The sequence below is a fragment of the Chinchilla lanigera genome, unplaced genomic scaffold, assembly GCF_000276665.1.
Source record: "Chinchilla lanigera isolate Chin_1 unplaced genomic scaffold, ChiLan1.0 scaffold00065, whole genome shotgun sequence".
NCBI classification, from domain to species: Eukaryota; Metazoa; Chordata; class Mammalia; order Rodentia; family Chinchillidae; genus Chinchilla; species Chinchilla lanigera.
In genome coordinates this window covers 1,309,253-1,324,976 of record NW_004955466.1, presented here as the reverse complement: position 1 = coordinate 1,324,976, position 15,724 = coordinate 1,309,253, and the positions used below count along the sequence as shown (strand labels likewise).

Genomic DNA, 15,724 nt, shown 5'->3' with positions numbered 1-15,724 from the left:
GTGGGCACCTGCGAGAGTTCAAGGACAACGGATGGTGGGGTCTGGCGGGCACTCAGCACCAGGAACCTGGGTGGAACCCGACTGAGTTGAGATCACTGCTCCTGTCCCCAGAGGCACAGGAGGCTCTTGTACCTCACTGCAATCAGCCTGAGCTTGGCTCAGGGCCGTCCCCACTGTCCACAGGTCTCTCTGGAGAGGAACAGAACTTCACCTTGATGTCTGTGGTGGGGGCCTGGAGAAACTAAACGTTAGAAGACACTGGCTCAGACACACAGAGAAAATAAAGCAGAGGGATGCGAACGGCTTTCTGAAAGCCCATACCAATCATCAATGACCGCACACTCACATTTTTAAATTGCTTTGTTTTTCGTGGTACTGGGGACTGAGCTTTTGCAGTGAGCTACATCTCCAGCTCTTTTTACTTTTTTTTTTTTTTTGGCTTTTTTCCAGTACCAGGAATCGAACTCACGACCTTGCGCTTGCCAGGCAGGTGCTGTGCCGCTGAGCTAAATCCCCAGCCCCCTTTTTACAATTTTAAGACAGGTTCTTGCTAATTCACAAAGTCGCTCGAACTTTGCAATCTTCCTGCCGTTTCCCAGAGTGCTGGGGTTACAAGTGTGCGGACGCATATGTGTTTGGTGCAGTTTACGGATGTTGGTGTTCAGGTTGTTACACAACTTCTCCCCTTCCCCCACGCTCCTTATGCATTTTAGACAAGAGATCTGCAGGTACTTTCTCCAAATCAGTCTTGCGTTTGTACTGACTTCCACTGTAGATTGGGGGCTGTACTTGGGGATCCTGGCTGGAGAATCCTGAGTGACCAACTGTTTTAGGGGCCAATCCTAACGCACGCTGAACACGTTACATGGATCCAGGCAGCTGCTGAGCCCACCTACCACTTCATCCTTCCATTGCAGTCTTCCTAAGCCCTCACCCCAATTCCCCAGACCACAAGAACTGCACGCCTGAGGACTTTCCGTGGGTCCCCACGTACCTCACGTGTTTGTCTCTACCTTTGGTGGGATACTGAGAGGTAGACTGAGACCTGAAGCCAGTAGTTTGTACTTCAGCTCTATTAGTCCATGAGCCCATGGCTTTGGGTTCACAAAAGGAGCCATTTCCCAATGTAAGTTCAAAGACTGGATAAACCATTTCCTCTTTTCAACCTTGCGCTTGCCAGGCAGGTACTTGTGCCACTGAGCTATGTCCCTGGCCCACCATTTCAACATAAGCTTGCAGGACCCTTCTGCTGAGCCTAAGCAAGCCCGCTGTGAACTGAAGTAACTCCTGCTTGCTCCGAGCCATATTACTGCAGGGTACCCTGAAGGTTGATTGCCTGTAAGTCTCCATCTTGAAAAGCATCGCGTAACTCTACTAATAATGACAGCCATTAGGGTGCAGATGGGAAGATTTTTCTTTTCATTTACACTTTCATGTAAAAAGCACTCATTTTTTTTTTTTTTTGGTACCAGGAATCGAACTCAGGACCTCACACTTGCCAAGCAGGTGCTGAGCTGAGCTATACCCCCCAGCCCAGCACTAGTTCTTTTAAAAAATTAAAAATCGCTTTTAATTGATTTGAATTCATGTCATTTCATTCCATTATGGGTACTCAGGGGGCCAGTGAGCACTCTTGAGTGGAACATCCCACAGAGAGAACCATGCAACTTGTCAAAGCCATTATCCTGCTGCTGAGGCAAGTCTAGGACTTCACCCGGCACATGGCCTACTCGGGCCACACAGTAAGGACAGTTCTCCTTTGGAAGTACCTGTTTTCTTGACAAGAGTCTTAGTTCACAAGAATATGCAGGTAATTGTGGTAGGTGGCCTTACTACACATAGGCAGTGTGAATTTTTTCTCCTTAAGAATCAAAGTGCAATGTATGCCTGAGGCAAGTCAGGAAAAGCAACTGGGACACATCAGAAAACATTCTGTGGGAAGCTCTTTCGTCCCTTTACTGCAATGCTCCCGAAATTACATCTGTTAGAAATGTCAGTTCCAGGGTCTCACCTCCTGGGTCTCCATGAGCCTGGGAAAGAAGACCAAGTCCAGATATCACCTCCCTAGCCCACATTTTGCTGTCAGATGTGACCTTTGTCCCAGTACCTAGAAGAGACAATGACCATTGTCACAAACATAGTTTGTCTTCTAATCTTCAACGTGGCTTTGAATCAAGTTTCCAGCTGGGTAAGAATTAAAACGAGAAACAAAGAGAGACGGAAGGGTGTCTAAGCGACCAAATCTTCCCTGGAAGAGAAGAGGAAGCCGGAGAAGTGAGTAACAGGTTTATTTGCATATACACAAGAGAAGAGTGGATGTCGCTGGGCGAGAAGAGGCCGGGCTGTGAGGAGGTAAGGCTTCAGCAGAGGAAGGCACCTTGACAGACAACGAGAGACTCGGCTTATTACATCAAGCACAGCTGCAAACTTCATTTGTCCCAAGCCAACAACTCATTTACCTATTGCCCTCAGAAATCATTTACAAAACCAGGTGGGAAATAAAGCGGAGAAAAAGTTTTACATATCTGGATCCTCCACTTAAAAACTGTATGTACTGAATGCAGACAAAAACACAAGACGCACTTCCAAATTGATCTTAATTCAATCAGTGCCACCTGCCTTGCTGGGGAAGATACTTACCATGAAGAATTTGGGGATTAAACACACCTCGACAGTTGCAGCCTCAATTCTACAGTAGTTTAGGCAAAAGGACTCTGGAACAGGTTGTTTCCAGGACCAAGAACACAGGGATCTCCAGGAGGACAGAGTGGCTACAGAAGCGTCCATTCCCCAGCCTGCCCTGCCGAGTATTCCGGGCCTCTCTGCCGCTGAGCTGAACCTGTGGCACTGGGAAGTCTCTCCCCAAGGACAGAAGGCTTCCTTCTAAAAACAGTCTTTCTTGGCTTCTAATGGTAATCAAAGGGCACTCCGCCTTCTCTTTTGAGTACTCAAATGATAACAGCTTTTCACATGAAAGACTACTCATTTGGGAACTGTAACTACCACTAGCTAGTTCCCAAGGAAGTGCTACTTCTTTATTCTCTAGGAAGATATGCAGATTATCTTTAGAGAATCAGAAGTCAGAAGAGGCTACCTGCTGATTAAATGAACCTAAAGTAAAACCTAAGGACTGGGTATGCTGACTAAGAAGGGGAAGAGAAACACACACCGAGTGGTTGCATCTTTTTTGTATATAAAGGATTACAAAATTCCAATTTAATACATTTTGGAAAAGCAAATGTAAAATAACTTGGGCTTATAAAACCAGAATTTACAATTATCTGTGAGTAGTTAAAGACAAATCATAGAACCGTTTTAATTACAAACCTGAAGTAATTCTAATATTGGTCACAGAATTACTGTTCCACTCCGCCAGTAAGAGTCCAGGTGTTGAACTGTCCACACTCACACGCCTTCCCCGACAGTGCTCACACCCGGCCCCATCACACATACACTAGCACGCCCTCCCCTCCGCAGAGCTGAGCAAGACGGCAGCTCTTCCTGGCTTACACCAACCCCGTCCTCTTATGAACTCCCTCCCCCAGCGTCTGACTTCATCCAAGTCTTCAGCCTCCACAGGTTGTCTGCCCTTGGCTCCAGTTCCAGCAGGACAGGCCCTTATCTAAAAGAACGCTGGGTCACCGAGGCTATGCCAGCCGCACATTAGCTCTTCTCTGTGCCAACCCCAGCCGCGCTCCTAGTTGCCTAGTACCTTTGCGCTCAAGAAAAGTTGTTGTTCTCTCTCTCCCTCATTTCTTGCCAGTATTCTGCCTTTCTGATGTCTGTGCCAGTAAGACATCCGACCATTCTTATTAGATCTTCCTGTCTTGCACACCCCTCGCTGATAACTGAGTAACTGTAACCACCACCACTGCAATGCTAAAGTCTTCCCTGGCCCTTCCCCCTCTCAAACATTACCTACCTCAACAGAACTGAATTTCTTTTGGGCGCCAGGAGTTAAACCAGACTCCCCTCCCACACCCTCTGCCTCTTACCAGGCCTACTCAAAAAAATCTGTCACTTTAAGAGATGCCTACTGCTCTGCAAAGTTCAGTTAAAATACCACAGCCTCTGTCAACCGCAAGCATGAGGGAAGACACAGTCCCTCCAATTCTGACCAACGGTTTAGGGTTGAATTAAAAATATAGTACCAGTCTGCTCTTTACTACATTTCTTCATCAACACTTCTCTAACGCCCACAGCAGTAGTTTGGACACAAAGCTCTGGAAAGCTGCCTTTCCCCTTCTTTAGTGTGCCTGTCTCCACCAGACAGAGCCAAGCAAGCACCTGGCCTTTCGAGTGTCTCTTAGGAACTAGCACCTAACTGGTTAAAGTGTGTTATCCATGACCGGTTGTAATTTATGACGTATCATGGCACTGCTCAATTCGCAAACGATGAGTTCATCCGGGATCTGTATGTTCTTGAATCTGATCTTAAGTGCTAACCTCCTTCTAGCACTAGAAATGCCTCCCCTTTAGTATCTCCACATTATATCTTCAATGAAGAAGCGCTACTTAGAGAAAACACGGGAGGTTTAAGAAAGGAACCATGATTTCCTCTCCAGCACAGCCAATGACTGAAGGCCTGTTTCTATTCTCCAGTATAAACCTACAAGTGAGATGGCTGCACCATCTCATCTACCAGGCACTCCTCAATACCTGAACTCTCCAACATGTGAACGGGGCGAGATGGCAGGACCTACAGACCCCCAGGTCCTTGCTGATGGACGACTAAAAGAACAGTCTTGCGAGACAGTGAGCTCAAGTGCCAGTGCACACACAGGAGAACCAATCACACACCTCAACAGGACTTTCAGTGACCCCTGCGCAGGTGCACTATGCTCCTGTCTCTCTAGAAGGGAGTGACCGGGCCTTTCCCCTTTCTTAGCATGACACAGATCGATGGCCAGCAGGACCTTCAGACCCTGGCTGAGATTGAACAGAAGGGAGCAGCAGCAGACACACAACTTCAGGCCCTGGTTTTATGCGCCTTTAATACTTTTTCCTCTCTGCTGTATTCACTAAACAAGAATATTTTTTGTAAAGCTACTTTTTGTAGCTTTGTTTTCCCTTTGTATTTATCATGTTTTTAGTTTCTTCTCTGAGGAGCAATTCTCTGAATCTGTGTCTTCTAACTCAACTCGGTGCCTTTTGAGGCCACTGTGGCCATGAACAGCCCTGCTGCTGTCTGTGGCTGAGGTGTCAGTGGGGTCCTCTCTTGTTCCAGCACTGGGGGTCTCACAGGCCATTCCGGACCCACAACAATCTTTTTGTACGAGAGTCCCCGGCAGGGGCGAGTTATCAAGGTCAACGCCAGAGTGTCCTGGGGAAGAGCAGGCTACTGCCGCCAGCTCTCCGAAGTTCTGCCCATTGTTGTGGGGGTGAGGGGGCCGGGGGTGTAAGCATCCATTGTTGTGGTTGGCACAGATGGTTTCCAGGCTCCTCTCCTCACTGTCATCCGACTGGGTCCTAGAACAGTTGCCAGGGCCACTGCCGAGAGCGGAGCCAGAGGCCTTGGGGACAGGGGGAGAGGGTGGCTCTTCAGCCCGGCTGCTCAAGGCCTTGCTCAGGGCCTTTCCGTTGAGCTTCTTGGTTTCAAAAGAGTATTCTACAGAGCCCCCATTGTTAGTGTCCTGAGAGGGGCCCTCCGGTGCCTCTGCCCGAGGGTGGCTGCTGTGCTCGTGGCCTGGGCCACTGGCGGGACTTCTAGTGGATGTCCCTTCTTTACACACATCTTTGCTGCAGCCTTCCGGGGGCGGGTCCTGGTTCCTCTGGGCCAAGGCTGTGCTCAGAGAGGTTTCTCTACTAGAAGAAGGGGCAGGACTGTCCTTGTGGCTGGTTCCTGCTCTCCCTTCATCCGCCTCCCCTGCCACTAGGGAGGTTTCTCCATCTTTGTTATTTGAGTAGGAGATGTAGGAGTAACGGAGCCATTTGTAAGCTTTATAAATCTTTCGCTCAACTGATTCTATGTCCGAGGTTGGTGATGCCCGGCTGGGCTGCATCTCCAGGGCGGAAGTGCTCCGCTCTGGGGAGGAGGCTGGGGAGGAGGAGAGGTCGTCCACTCTGATCTGCGGGTAGTCGCAGTTGTCCTCGCCAATGTAGGTGCTGGTGGGCTTGGCAGGGGCACCGGGCCTCTCCTCCCGAAGTGACTTCTGCCTCCTCCGTGCAGCGTTCCGCTGCCGGGTGGAGGCTCGGCGCTCATTCAGCTCCTCCTCGTCCTCTGAGCTGCTGGAGCTGCTGGAGCTGCTGGACTCATCCTCAGGGCTGGGGGAGCGAGGACGGGGAAAGAGGTCTGTATCCAGCTCGACCTCACAGGCGTTCTCCTCCGAATCTGACTCGTTGGACAGGGCCAGGAGGCGTTTGTCCTGGTAACGCCGCAGAGCTGAGAGGCGCTGCTGGCGAGAGGCTGCGTCTTCACAGGCAGGTGCCGGCGGGGCAGATGCTGCTCCAGGAGTGGCGGTGACCCGCAGGGGTCCCAGGTGGAAGGCGCTGTCAGCCGACTCGTCCACAGTGGGGGGTGGGGAGTGGGGCAGCGAGGCTGAGGACTCTGAGTCAGTATAGCCCGAGCGCTCGCTGACCCCTGCATGTAATTGGAGGATAGTGCTTTCGCTGAGGTCACTGTCCGAGTCCGAGCTCCAGCCCTCGATCTCCCGGCGGACCAGGGAGTCAAAGAAGGCCATCATCCGGGGGTCCTCCTGGACGGACTGGTTGGCATAGTCGTGGGACAGGCCACTCCCACTGTTCAGCACCAGGCTGATGTACTCTTCGTGGGTGTACAGGCAACGGGAATCATCCTCAATGCGGCCATCGAGGTCTCCAGTACACCCCGGCTGCTTGTATGGGCTCCAGATCTGCACAGATGAAGACAAGAGCGAGCAGAACTGACTGGAAAGAATGCCATAGCTGGTGGTAATAAAGCACACCAAGGCAGGGTTTCCCCAGGCCTTTCCCATCTTTATATTTTCTAGCTACTGCTGGTGGCAGTAGGCCTGTACAATGCCAGCCAGCACTCAGGAGGCTGAGGCAGGAGGATCACAAATTCCAGCTTGGCTTGAGCTGCATAGTGAGACCCTGTCTCACCCGCCCCCCAAAAAAGAACAAAAACACAAAACTTTGCCAGACTTGCTCAGGTGAGTTGCACATGAAAACAGGTTTCCAGAAAAAGATGTGAGAAAAAGCCTGGTCTGAAATATAGGCATAATCCCATGCCAGGAGACCCAGGTTGCGTCTCTAGGTCCAGGATAATCACACCTGTCTTTCTCACATCTCCCACCCTTCAGCTTCCTTAGTTAGCAGCCTGAGCACTATTACCTTAGACTCAGAGGGTGAAGGGCGTCTCTGTGCAGGCTGGCCGCTACGCCGGAAGTTTCCACAAGGTTGAATCGTGCCTGGGGAGGCACACTTCTCCCGAGTGAGAACACAGCCTCAGCGAGCCCCCTTACAGCAGTGTTTCGGCCTAGACTCCACTTCTCCCCAACTGCGACACTGCTGTTTTCAACTAATGGGCACTGCTTGCCGGGACCAGGTAAGAATAGTGACTGCCTACACTGCAGCTCCCTCTCGGGACACCCAGGCACCAGTTACCCAGGAGACTGGGTTCTTTAACCAGGGAGCTGCTGGCTTGCTCCCCCACTTCTCTCTTAGCTGCAGGAATAGGTAAGACACACCCCTCCGAGAGCGGTGACTGCAGCCCCACCCTTTATCACTCCTGTGCCCCCTCGTTAGGGACGTGGTGCACAGTGAAAAGGTGGCAAAGCTAGGATTCCAACTCAGGTCTGTCTGATTTAAAGGCCCAACTTTACACGTTGGACAAGTTATGCAAAAATCCAGTTCACGGGGCAATTAAGCTGTCACTGCACAGGAGAATGATTAGTTCCACCTAACTGCCAGACTGGTCCTCAGAGAAGCTCAGTTACATCAGCATGTAGCCATGGCAACTCAATGAAATTCCAGGCAACTTTCTTGCCTGACAGACTGGTGCCTATCTTTAGATGGCATCCGACCCTGACAGCAGTGGCCCCTCGTGCCCCATCCTCACAGGACCAAGGTTTTGTTTCCCCAAGGGTACCTGAGCACAGTTCACCTTCTGTGGGAACTGCGCTGAGGCTCATCGCCGCTATGACTGGTGGACAACTTCCGGGAGATCATCTCTTTGGAGGACTCCCAGTCCAAAGGGGGCTGAGGAAACCTGGAGCTGCTTCCCCCCGTCAGTTCCCAACTCGGGTTCATTTTCCTTCAGTTTTGCTCCTGCCTGGTCTACAACCCCGTGGCTGTTTGCTCCCCTCCAGCTTCACAATCTAACCCAGGAGTCTTAGCTTTCTCACACTCTGGAGTGTTCAAGAATCAGCAGGAGAGTAACTGCAACACTGACTCCAAAGCTCCAGTCTTAGAGACTCAAGTAAGTTACAGACAAGTGCCAGGACTACGCTGCAGGGGGGGCGCAGTACTGAGGATGGAACCCAGGGCTTCACTCATGCCAGGCCACCCTCAACCCCAAGCCTTTTAAATTTTAAGACAAAGTCTTCGAATGTGGCCGGGTTTGGCCTCCAATTTATATGATCTTCCTGCCTTAGCCTCCTGAGCTGAATTTTTTTTTTTTTTTTTCTTTTGGCACCACTTGAATACAGAGCCTTGGTCATGCTAAGCAAGCACTCTATCACTGGTCTACAAAGCTATGTCCCTAGCCCTTCTTTTGTTTTTGGTTAATTTATACTGGGGACTGAATTCAGTGCCTTTGCACTGAGCTACATCTCCAGTCCTTTTATATTTTTTGAGATAGGGGCTCACTAATTTGCCCAGGCTAGGCTTGAACCTGCCTTAGCCTCCTGAGCTACTGGGATTACAGGTATGTACCAGCATACCCAGCTTAACATATCTTGCTAACTTGCCCAGGCTGGCCTTGAATTTGTAATCCCCCTGCCTCAGCCTCCCAAGTCACTGAGATTACAGGTGTGCACCACCTTACCCATAGCACATGCATTTTTAATAAGCACTCAATGGTAAGCAGAGAAGAATCAGCTTTAAGAAATGCTAAAATACAGTTAGTATAAAATAGCAAAAAAAAAAAAAAAAAAAAGTTTGTCTGAAGCGAGTCTCAAAATCTTTGTGAGACCCAATGTTTGGGAAACATTTAGACAAGGTCTCTAGCACAGGCTTGAGCTATAGCAGATGACGGTCTCTGCAAAAAGATGTGCAAATGCGTAAGTCTGACGGTTTAGAAAGGAAGGTGAGGATTCAAAAGGCAAACTTCGGAGCCAGGCATGGTGGCGTGCGCCTGTAATCCCAGCACTTGAGAGGCTGAGGCAGGAGGACTGTTGTGAGTTCGAGACCAGCCTGGGCTACAAAGTGGGCTCAAGGCCACCTGAACTGCATAGCGAGACCCTGTCTCAAAAAACAAAACAAAAGGCAACCTTCTTAAAATTTTTTGGGGGATCTTATTCTTAATTCTTTTTTGGTTTGTTTGTTTTTGTTTTTCTGAGATAGTGCCTTGCCAAGCAGTTCAGGCTGGCCTTGAACTATGTAGTCCAGGCTGGCCTTGGATTTGTGGAGATGCTCCTTCCTCAGCCTCCGTGCTGGGATTACTGGTGTGTGCCACCACACCTGGCTGCTTCTTCTTAATTCTGAGCCAAGTCTCTCATCTTCCCAATATTAAAAGGTAACATGTTATTAATAATATTCTCTAATATGAAGATACATCTATTTGTCCTGTCATAATAATTCAGAACTTACCAACAAAGTACAAAATAATAATGGTGAGATGCTGGCCCAACTAATTCCCAGGCCAGGGCCACGTTTGAGGTTCTAATCTACCTGATATCCCCCATGTTTTCACTTCAGGAATGAAAACTGTAACACAGAAAGTTAGCTTTTACTTGGGCTCTAGAATGTATTAAGCTGAAGTAAACTTTTAATTCCTAAAGCTTAGGTTGATGCAACAAAACATGACCAAGAGGCAGGAGACTGGAGTATGAGTTCCCACTCAGTTCCTAGCTAGCTAGTGGCCTTGTGGGAGGATTCAGCTCCCTCCCCTAGACAGTGGATTTGATGGATCGCAACCATTCCTAAAATTCAGTGCAATCTCGGGCAGTGAGGGTCCACCTCACGGGAGAGGCAGCAGAGAGCTGTGGAAGCAGATGGGAACCTTGGCCCCACCATGCGCTACGGTCCTGGGCAATGATTTCACCCTTTCTTGAAAGCCTGTTTCTTGTCTGCAGAAATGAGAACTACGAAATGACATCACTTAATACCCAAGCACCAACAGACCCAGTACTTTCTTTTGTAAGTGAATACAGTAACCAGAGAGCTTGAGACCTACTCTCAGAGAGACTTGAACATCAAAGTACTGACTATCCTTATTATCTTGGTCATCATCTTTAAAACATCAGTTTCAAACATTTGTGAAACTGTTTATTTTTTAACTCCAAAAGTCAGTGGCATAAGCACCTGTACTGTTTGAACTAGAAACAAAGGAATGTGAAGAATAACAATGACAACAAAAGCCCCAATTTCCTAGCCAGGGACAGTGGCACACATCTATAATCCCAGCTCAGAGCAAGGCTGAGGCAAGAGAAGTGCAAATTTGAGTTCTGCATGGCCAATTTAAAATAAAAAATAAAGAGCCAGGTAGGGTGGCGGCACACGCCTGTAATTCCAGCACTCAGGAGGCTGAGGCAGGAGGATCACTGCCAAGTTTGAGACCAGCCTGGGCTACAACTGAGCTCAAGGACAGCCTGAATTGCATAGCGAGACCCTGTCTCAAAAAAACAAAAATAAATGAATAAATAAAAACAGGGCTGGGGAAATAGCTCAGTGGTAGAACACCCCTGGGTTTTGTTCCCAGTATCACAAAAACACATGAAACAAAACAAAAAGTGACTTCCTGTTAGCTACTAAATGTGGCTAGGTCTGCCTCCTGGGTAAGGTTCTGAGAAAAGGAAGAGGGATGGACAGCTTTCTCTCTAAGCCTAACAAAGAGTGTAGCTCAAGGGCTGCTGAGCAAAAGGATGAACTTCAATTTTTATTCAGATACCAGCCAAATGGAAGGAAATTAAGTGTCAAGTGTTTGCACCACCAAGTGACCAGAACAAACACACTTGATGTAGCAGTTCTAAGCCGTCTCCGCTCTTTGCACTATTATACCAAATTCAGCGTTTGTCCATCTACCAAGTAAACATGCACAGATAAGATCCTAAATTGATATTCGAGAGCTTGTTACTCTCTCTAATGTGGCTTCCAAGACCCTCTGGGCCTCCCCAGCCCACCTTCCTAGGCCCTTTCCTAGCCTAGCTTCCCCAGCTGTACTTCCTCTTTTGTCTTCCTCTCCTAGGCCCAGCATGATCATTTTCTCACTAGGTTCTCCACTGTTTCCAAGCATTTATTCATAAGCACAACACTGGGCACACAGTAGGTGGTGATTAAATACTTGTGGATTCAATGATATACTCCTCACCTTCTGTCCTTTGTTTGGAAGTCTATCCATTCATCAAAATTGAGCTCAAATATTAACCTATACAGAAATTACCCCATGAGAAAAATTGCTCCCTCCTCACAGTACTTTGTATCTCTTGTGTACCCACTTCATTTCTCAGTACCTTTATTTCTTGTCTGTTCTACTGAGTCATCAATTCACAGGGAGAACTGTACTGCCTTTCTTTATCCTCACATTCCCCACAAGATCTAGCACAATGGCACGTATCACAAATATGGGGTGAATAAATGAATACTGGGCTTTTTGGGGGAAAAAAGGCCAGGATTTGCCTCATGTAACTATAAAGCAAACCCAATCTTTTTGCTAAGTGTGGGGATCTACAAGAGCTGTCCCCCCCTCCCCCCCTGTACCGGGGATGGAACTCACCACCTCGTGCTTGCCAGGCAGGTACTTATGCCACTGAGCTATATCCCCAGCCCCTAGAAGAGCTGTTAAGGGGGAAAAGAGGCTGGCCCTATTAACAGTCTCTTCTCCAGGCTAAAAGGTGGCCATGAAGGATGAAGGACAGGAAGGAGGGGAGTGGAGAGTAAGGATCAGGTCTTCAGCTGGATCAGAACACGGTATTATTGACGCTGTTTGCGCTACTGACCTCAGAAGTAGCAAGCATGAAAGTGACAGTTATTAAAATAAAAATTGTCAGGCCAGGTAATTCCCACGGCACTCTCGGGTGGCAAGCCCTCACTTCACACATGGTAGACAGTCTAGGTGCCAAAACCCAACAGCCCTTCAGGGTCATACAGGCACAGGCAAGGGCGGGAACTCCAGTACGCAGATGAGGCCAGCATTGCACTCAGACGCATCTGTCTCCTTCCTCGCCCTCCCGCAGTGCTTTCTGGTGTCTTGAGACCGTGTTGTCCAGGCTGGCCTCAAACTCATGACCTCTCTGCATTAGCCTCCCACAGTGCTGGGATCGTAGTTATGCGCCATCAGGCCTGGCACTGGTAATGCTTTTAATGCTGCATAATTCCCAACTAGACAGTGAATGGGGAAGATACCTGTGAGACAGCGAGGCTGGGAACTTCAAAGCTTTTTGCCTTCCCTCTCATTATGGTCATCTATGCAGACTTAAGTTTCAAATGGCTAAACACGCCTGCTGGTTCCTATGGGAACCCGAGCAGTAAGCTCCAGAGAGCCGTCTGGATAACCTCACAGAGAAAATATTTTCTTTTCTTTCTTAAGAACTTGGCTAGTTTCCAACCTATGACCTTTAGGGTAAGGACTTTAGTTGACTAAACAGTAACTGCGGAGACTTAGCACAGAAGCACCCCAGAATGAGCAGCCAAGAAGGAATTTCTCTTCTAAAGGAGATGCCCAAGTAGAGAGCGCTCTAAGAAAGAGACTGACGTCAGCGGGCCTAGAGAGGATACGTTACAGTGCCAACCCAAGAGTCACAGGCCAGAGAGTGAAGGACACAGAAATGATCAAATCAGGCTGCCCACTGCCCTAGCATGGTCAATGTGGTGGCACAAAAGACAGGGTTCTAGCCTAGCTTTACCCTTAATTAACTGTGTGACCTCAAACAGTTAACTTACCATTTAAATTTTATTAACTGTAAAAAGAAAAGTTGGTAAAAATATTCTTGAGGTTCTATTGTGTCCCTCTGGGGAAACAAGTACAGCCATGAAAGCTAGCCCTGGTCTCTAGAGCTAACAAAGCTTAAGCAGAGGAAGATGGACTAAAGGCAAATAAAAATACTGACCACAGACTAATGTTCTAGCCCCCCTTTTTGAAATGGGGGGCTCACTATGTTGCCAAGGCCAGGTGCAGGCCTGCTGAGGAGCTGAGATCACAGATGTGCATCACTGACCCTGGCATCAATGTTTCATTCCTGGCTTTTTTTGTGTGGTGCTGGGGGCCAAACTGGGGTTGCTCTGCCACTGAGCTGCATCCCCAGCCCTTTTTATTTTGGGACACCGTCTTTCTCGGTTGCCACAGACTTGCTGTCTTTCCTCAGCCTCCCAAACAGCTGGGATTACAGGTGTGGGCCACCAAGCCCAGCTTCAATATTTTATTCCTGATAGCTATTTCCTGTCATCAAATACAACTTGATTTAACTAAGTCATCACAAACCAGTTTTTACTTTTCTCTTAAACTTCTCTCAGGTTACTTTCCTTTTGAATCCTTTCTCATTTTAAGAAAAAAATTAGGGACTTTTTAACATTTTGGGGAAGAATATAATTTTTTTTTGTTTGTTTTTTTCCAGTACTGGAAATTGAACTCACGACCTCGCGCTTGCCAGGCAGGCGCTGTGCCGCTAAGCTAAATCCCCAGCCCCATGGGGAAGAATGTAATTTATCTTTACTTAAAAGTCAAGTTACCACAGGGTCCTCACAAATTCATCATCTTCCCCGTGCTCAGTTCCTCAGATGTGGACAAAGGGTTATGAACAACTGGAATGTGAGTGATGGGCAGTGGACCCTTGTGTGGACACTGGCCAGGGAGGATCCCCCTCTCTCGCAGCTATAAAAATATTCCTTGGCCAAGGTAAGTTTATTCAACTGATATGCAGTTAGAATGTTTAATATTCACATCCAAGCAGTCTCTATCACAACTACATGCAGGTTTTTTTAATATCCCGAGACAATGTAGCCACGGTTCTGACAATCACTTGTTGTATCTCAATCACTTGTTATACCTATGACATATCAGGACAACAATTAATGCCAACAGGGTATGGAGGGACAGTGTATACTAAAAGGGATAATAGTTCTCCTAACTCCCAGTGAGGGGTAGAAAGCAGAATTCACCCTATTCAAGATGGAAGGCCACTAGAAATTTAACAGCACACAAAGTAATATCTGGAAGCCACCATCTTTGTTTCAGTGCCTGGTGATTTTTGTTTTTTCTTTGTTTTCCAAAGTGATTAGCTTTTAAATGGTTCTAGGGTTATAGGCTGAGGCTACCTGGAAGCAATGGGTCTTTAGACTCAAAGATATCTCCAAGGTCATCAGGCTGAGACCTGTATGGCCTCTACCACACAAACAGCCAAGTTTGATAGTTGCCTATATGCACAAAGAGGTATTTAAAGAACATATATAAGCATACACATAACTATGTAAGCACATATATGTAAGATATAAAAATGTATTCATGTATATGTAGTTCTATTCACAACAAGTAAAAGAAAAGCCATCTGCTCTTTTCTGTAGAATTGTGTAACACATAAAGGTACAAATAGTACTTCTAATGAAAAAACAGATACATGGTAAAATATATAAACTTCTTAATAAATGTTATTAAAAATAGTTCTGAAGGCTGGGGGTATAGCTCAGTGGCACAATGCCTGCCTGGCAAACTTGAGGTTCTGAGCTCGATTCCTGGTACAAAAAAAATACTTCTACAGGTACTAAGAATTCCACAATTAAGAACAGTTCTGAAGGGCCAGGGATATAGCTCAGCAGCACAGTACCTGCCTGGTATGCGCAAGGTCCTGAGTTTGCCGGTGCCAAAAACAAAAACAAAACAAAACAAAACAAACAAACAAACAAAACCCCAAGTCTGAAGAGGTTTAAATCACTTTCTAATATCAACTTCCCAGTATTTTCTTTTTTTTTTTTTTTAAATATATTTTTTTTCTTCTTTTTGGTACCAGGAATTGAACTCATGACCTCAGGCTTGCCAAGCAAGCACTTATGCTGCTGAGCTATATCCCCAGTCCCTTTCCCAGTATTTTTGTATATGTCAAAATCATTACAAATTTTAGTAGACCTTTAGTGTGTTTAGATATGAGGTCCTATATACATTGTTTCAGTTTCTTCTGATTATGAACTGTAATAATTTCTTTAAAGGACAGAAGGGGAAGGTGCCTCACCTTGATAATCTTTTCTACACCAGAAGAGCAGATCATGTAGGTGTGGGGATTAAATCGAACCTGGTTAACAATAGATCGATGCCCTTTCAGCACCATGAAGGCTCCATTGACCACCCTGCCAATGCCACCTGGGGAGACAGAAGAACACAAAAATCAAATGATGAGATGGATGAAAGTAAACATTTAAAGGCAGACACACAGCTCTGAACAGGAGCTGAAATTCTTTATTAACTATACCAGAAGCAAAACGCTTCGTGCTACAGATAAAGTTGCTATGGAAAGAGGGATGAAACGCCTCTTAGCATATGGCTTCCCAACAGCCTTTATTTAGCTATTCGTACTGCCCACACCCACCCACTGTAATTCCATTGTTAATGAACCAAAGCCATTTCATTTTTTAAAAATTTTTTAAAGCCATTTCAAAT

The 15,724-nt window shown here is 47.2% G+C and overlaps 1 protein-coding gene across 2 annotated transcripts in view; it reads right to left on the bottom strand.

The window, feature by feature from the left end:
• Positions 1-2,272: 2,272 nt before the first annotated feature.
• Positions 2,273-15,724, bottom strand: part of Dcaf5 (DDB1 and CUL4 associated factor 5) — a 105,739-nt gene continuing 92,287 nt past the window's right edge. For both annotated transcript variants that reach the window (XM_005399043.2, XM_005399044.2), the window contains 2 exons: positions 15,300-15,427; positions 2,273-6,851 (listed from right to left, as the gene is read on the bottom strand). In XM_005399043.2, coding sequence (XP_005399100.1) covers positions 5,082-6,851; positions 15,300-15,427 — 1,898 coding nt within the window. In that variant the 3' untranslated portion in view covers positions 2,273-5,081. The remainder of the gene's footprint in view (positions 6,852-15,299; positions 15,428-15,724) is intronic.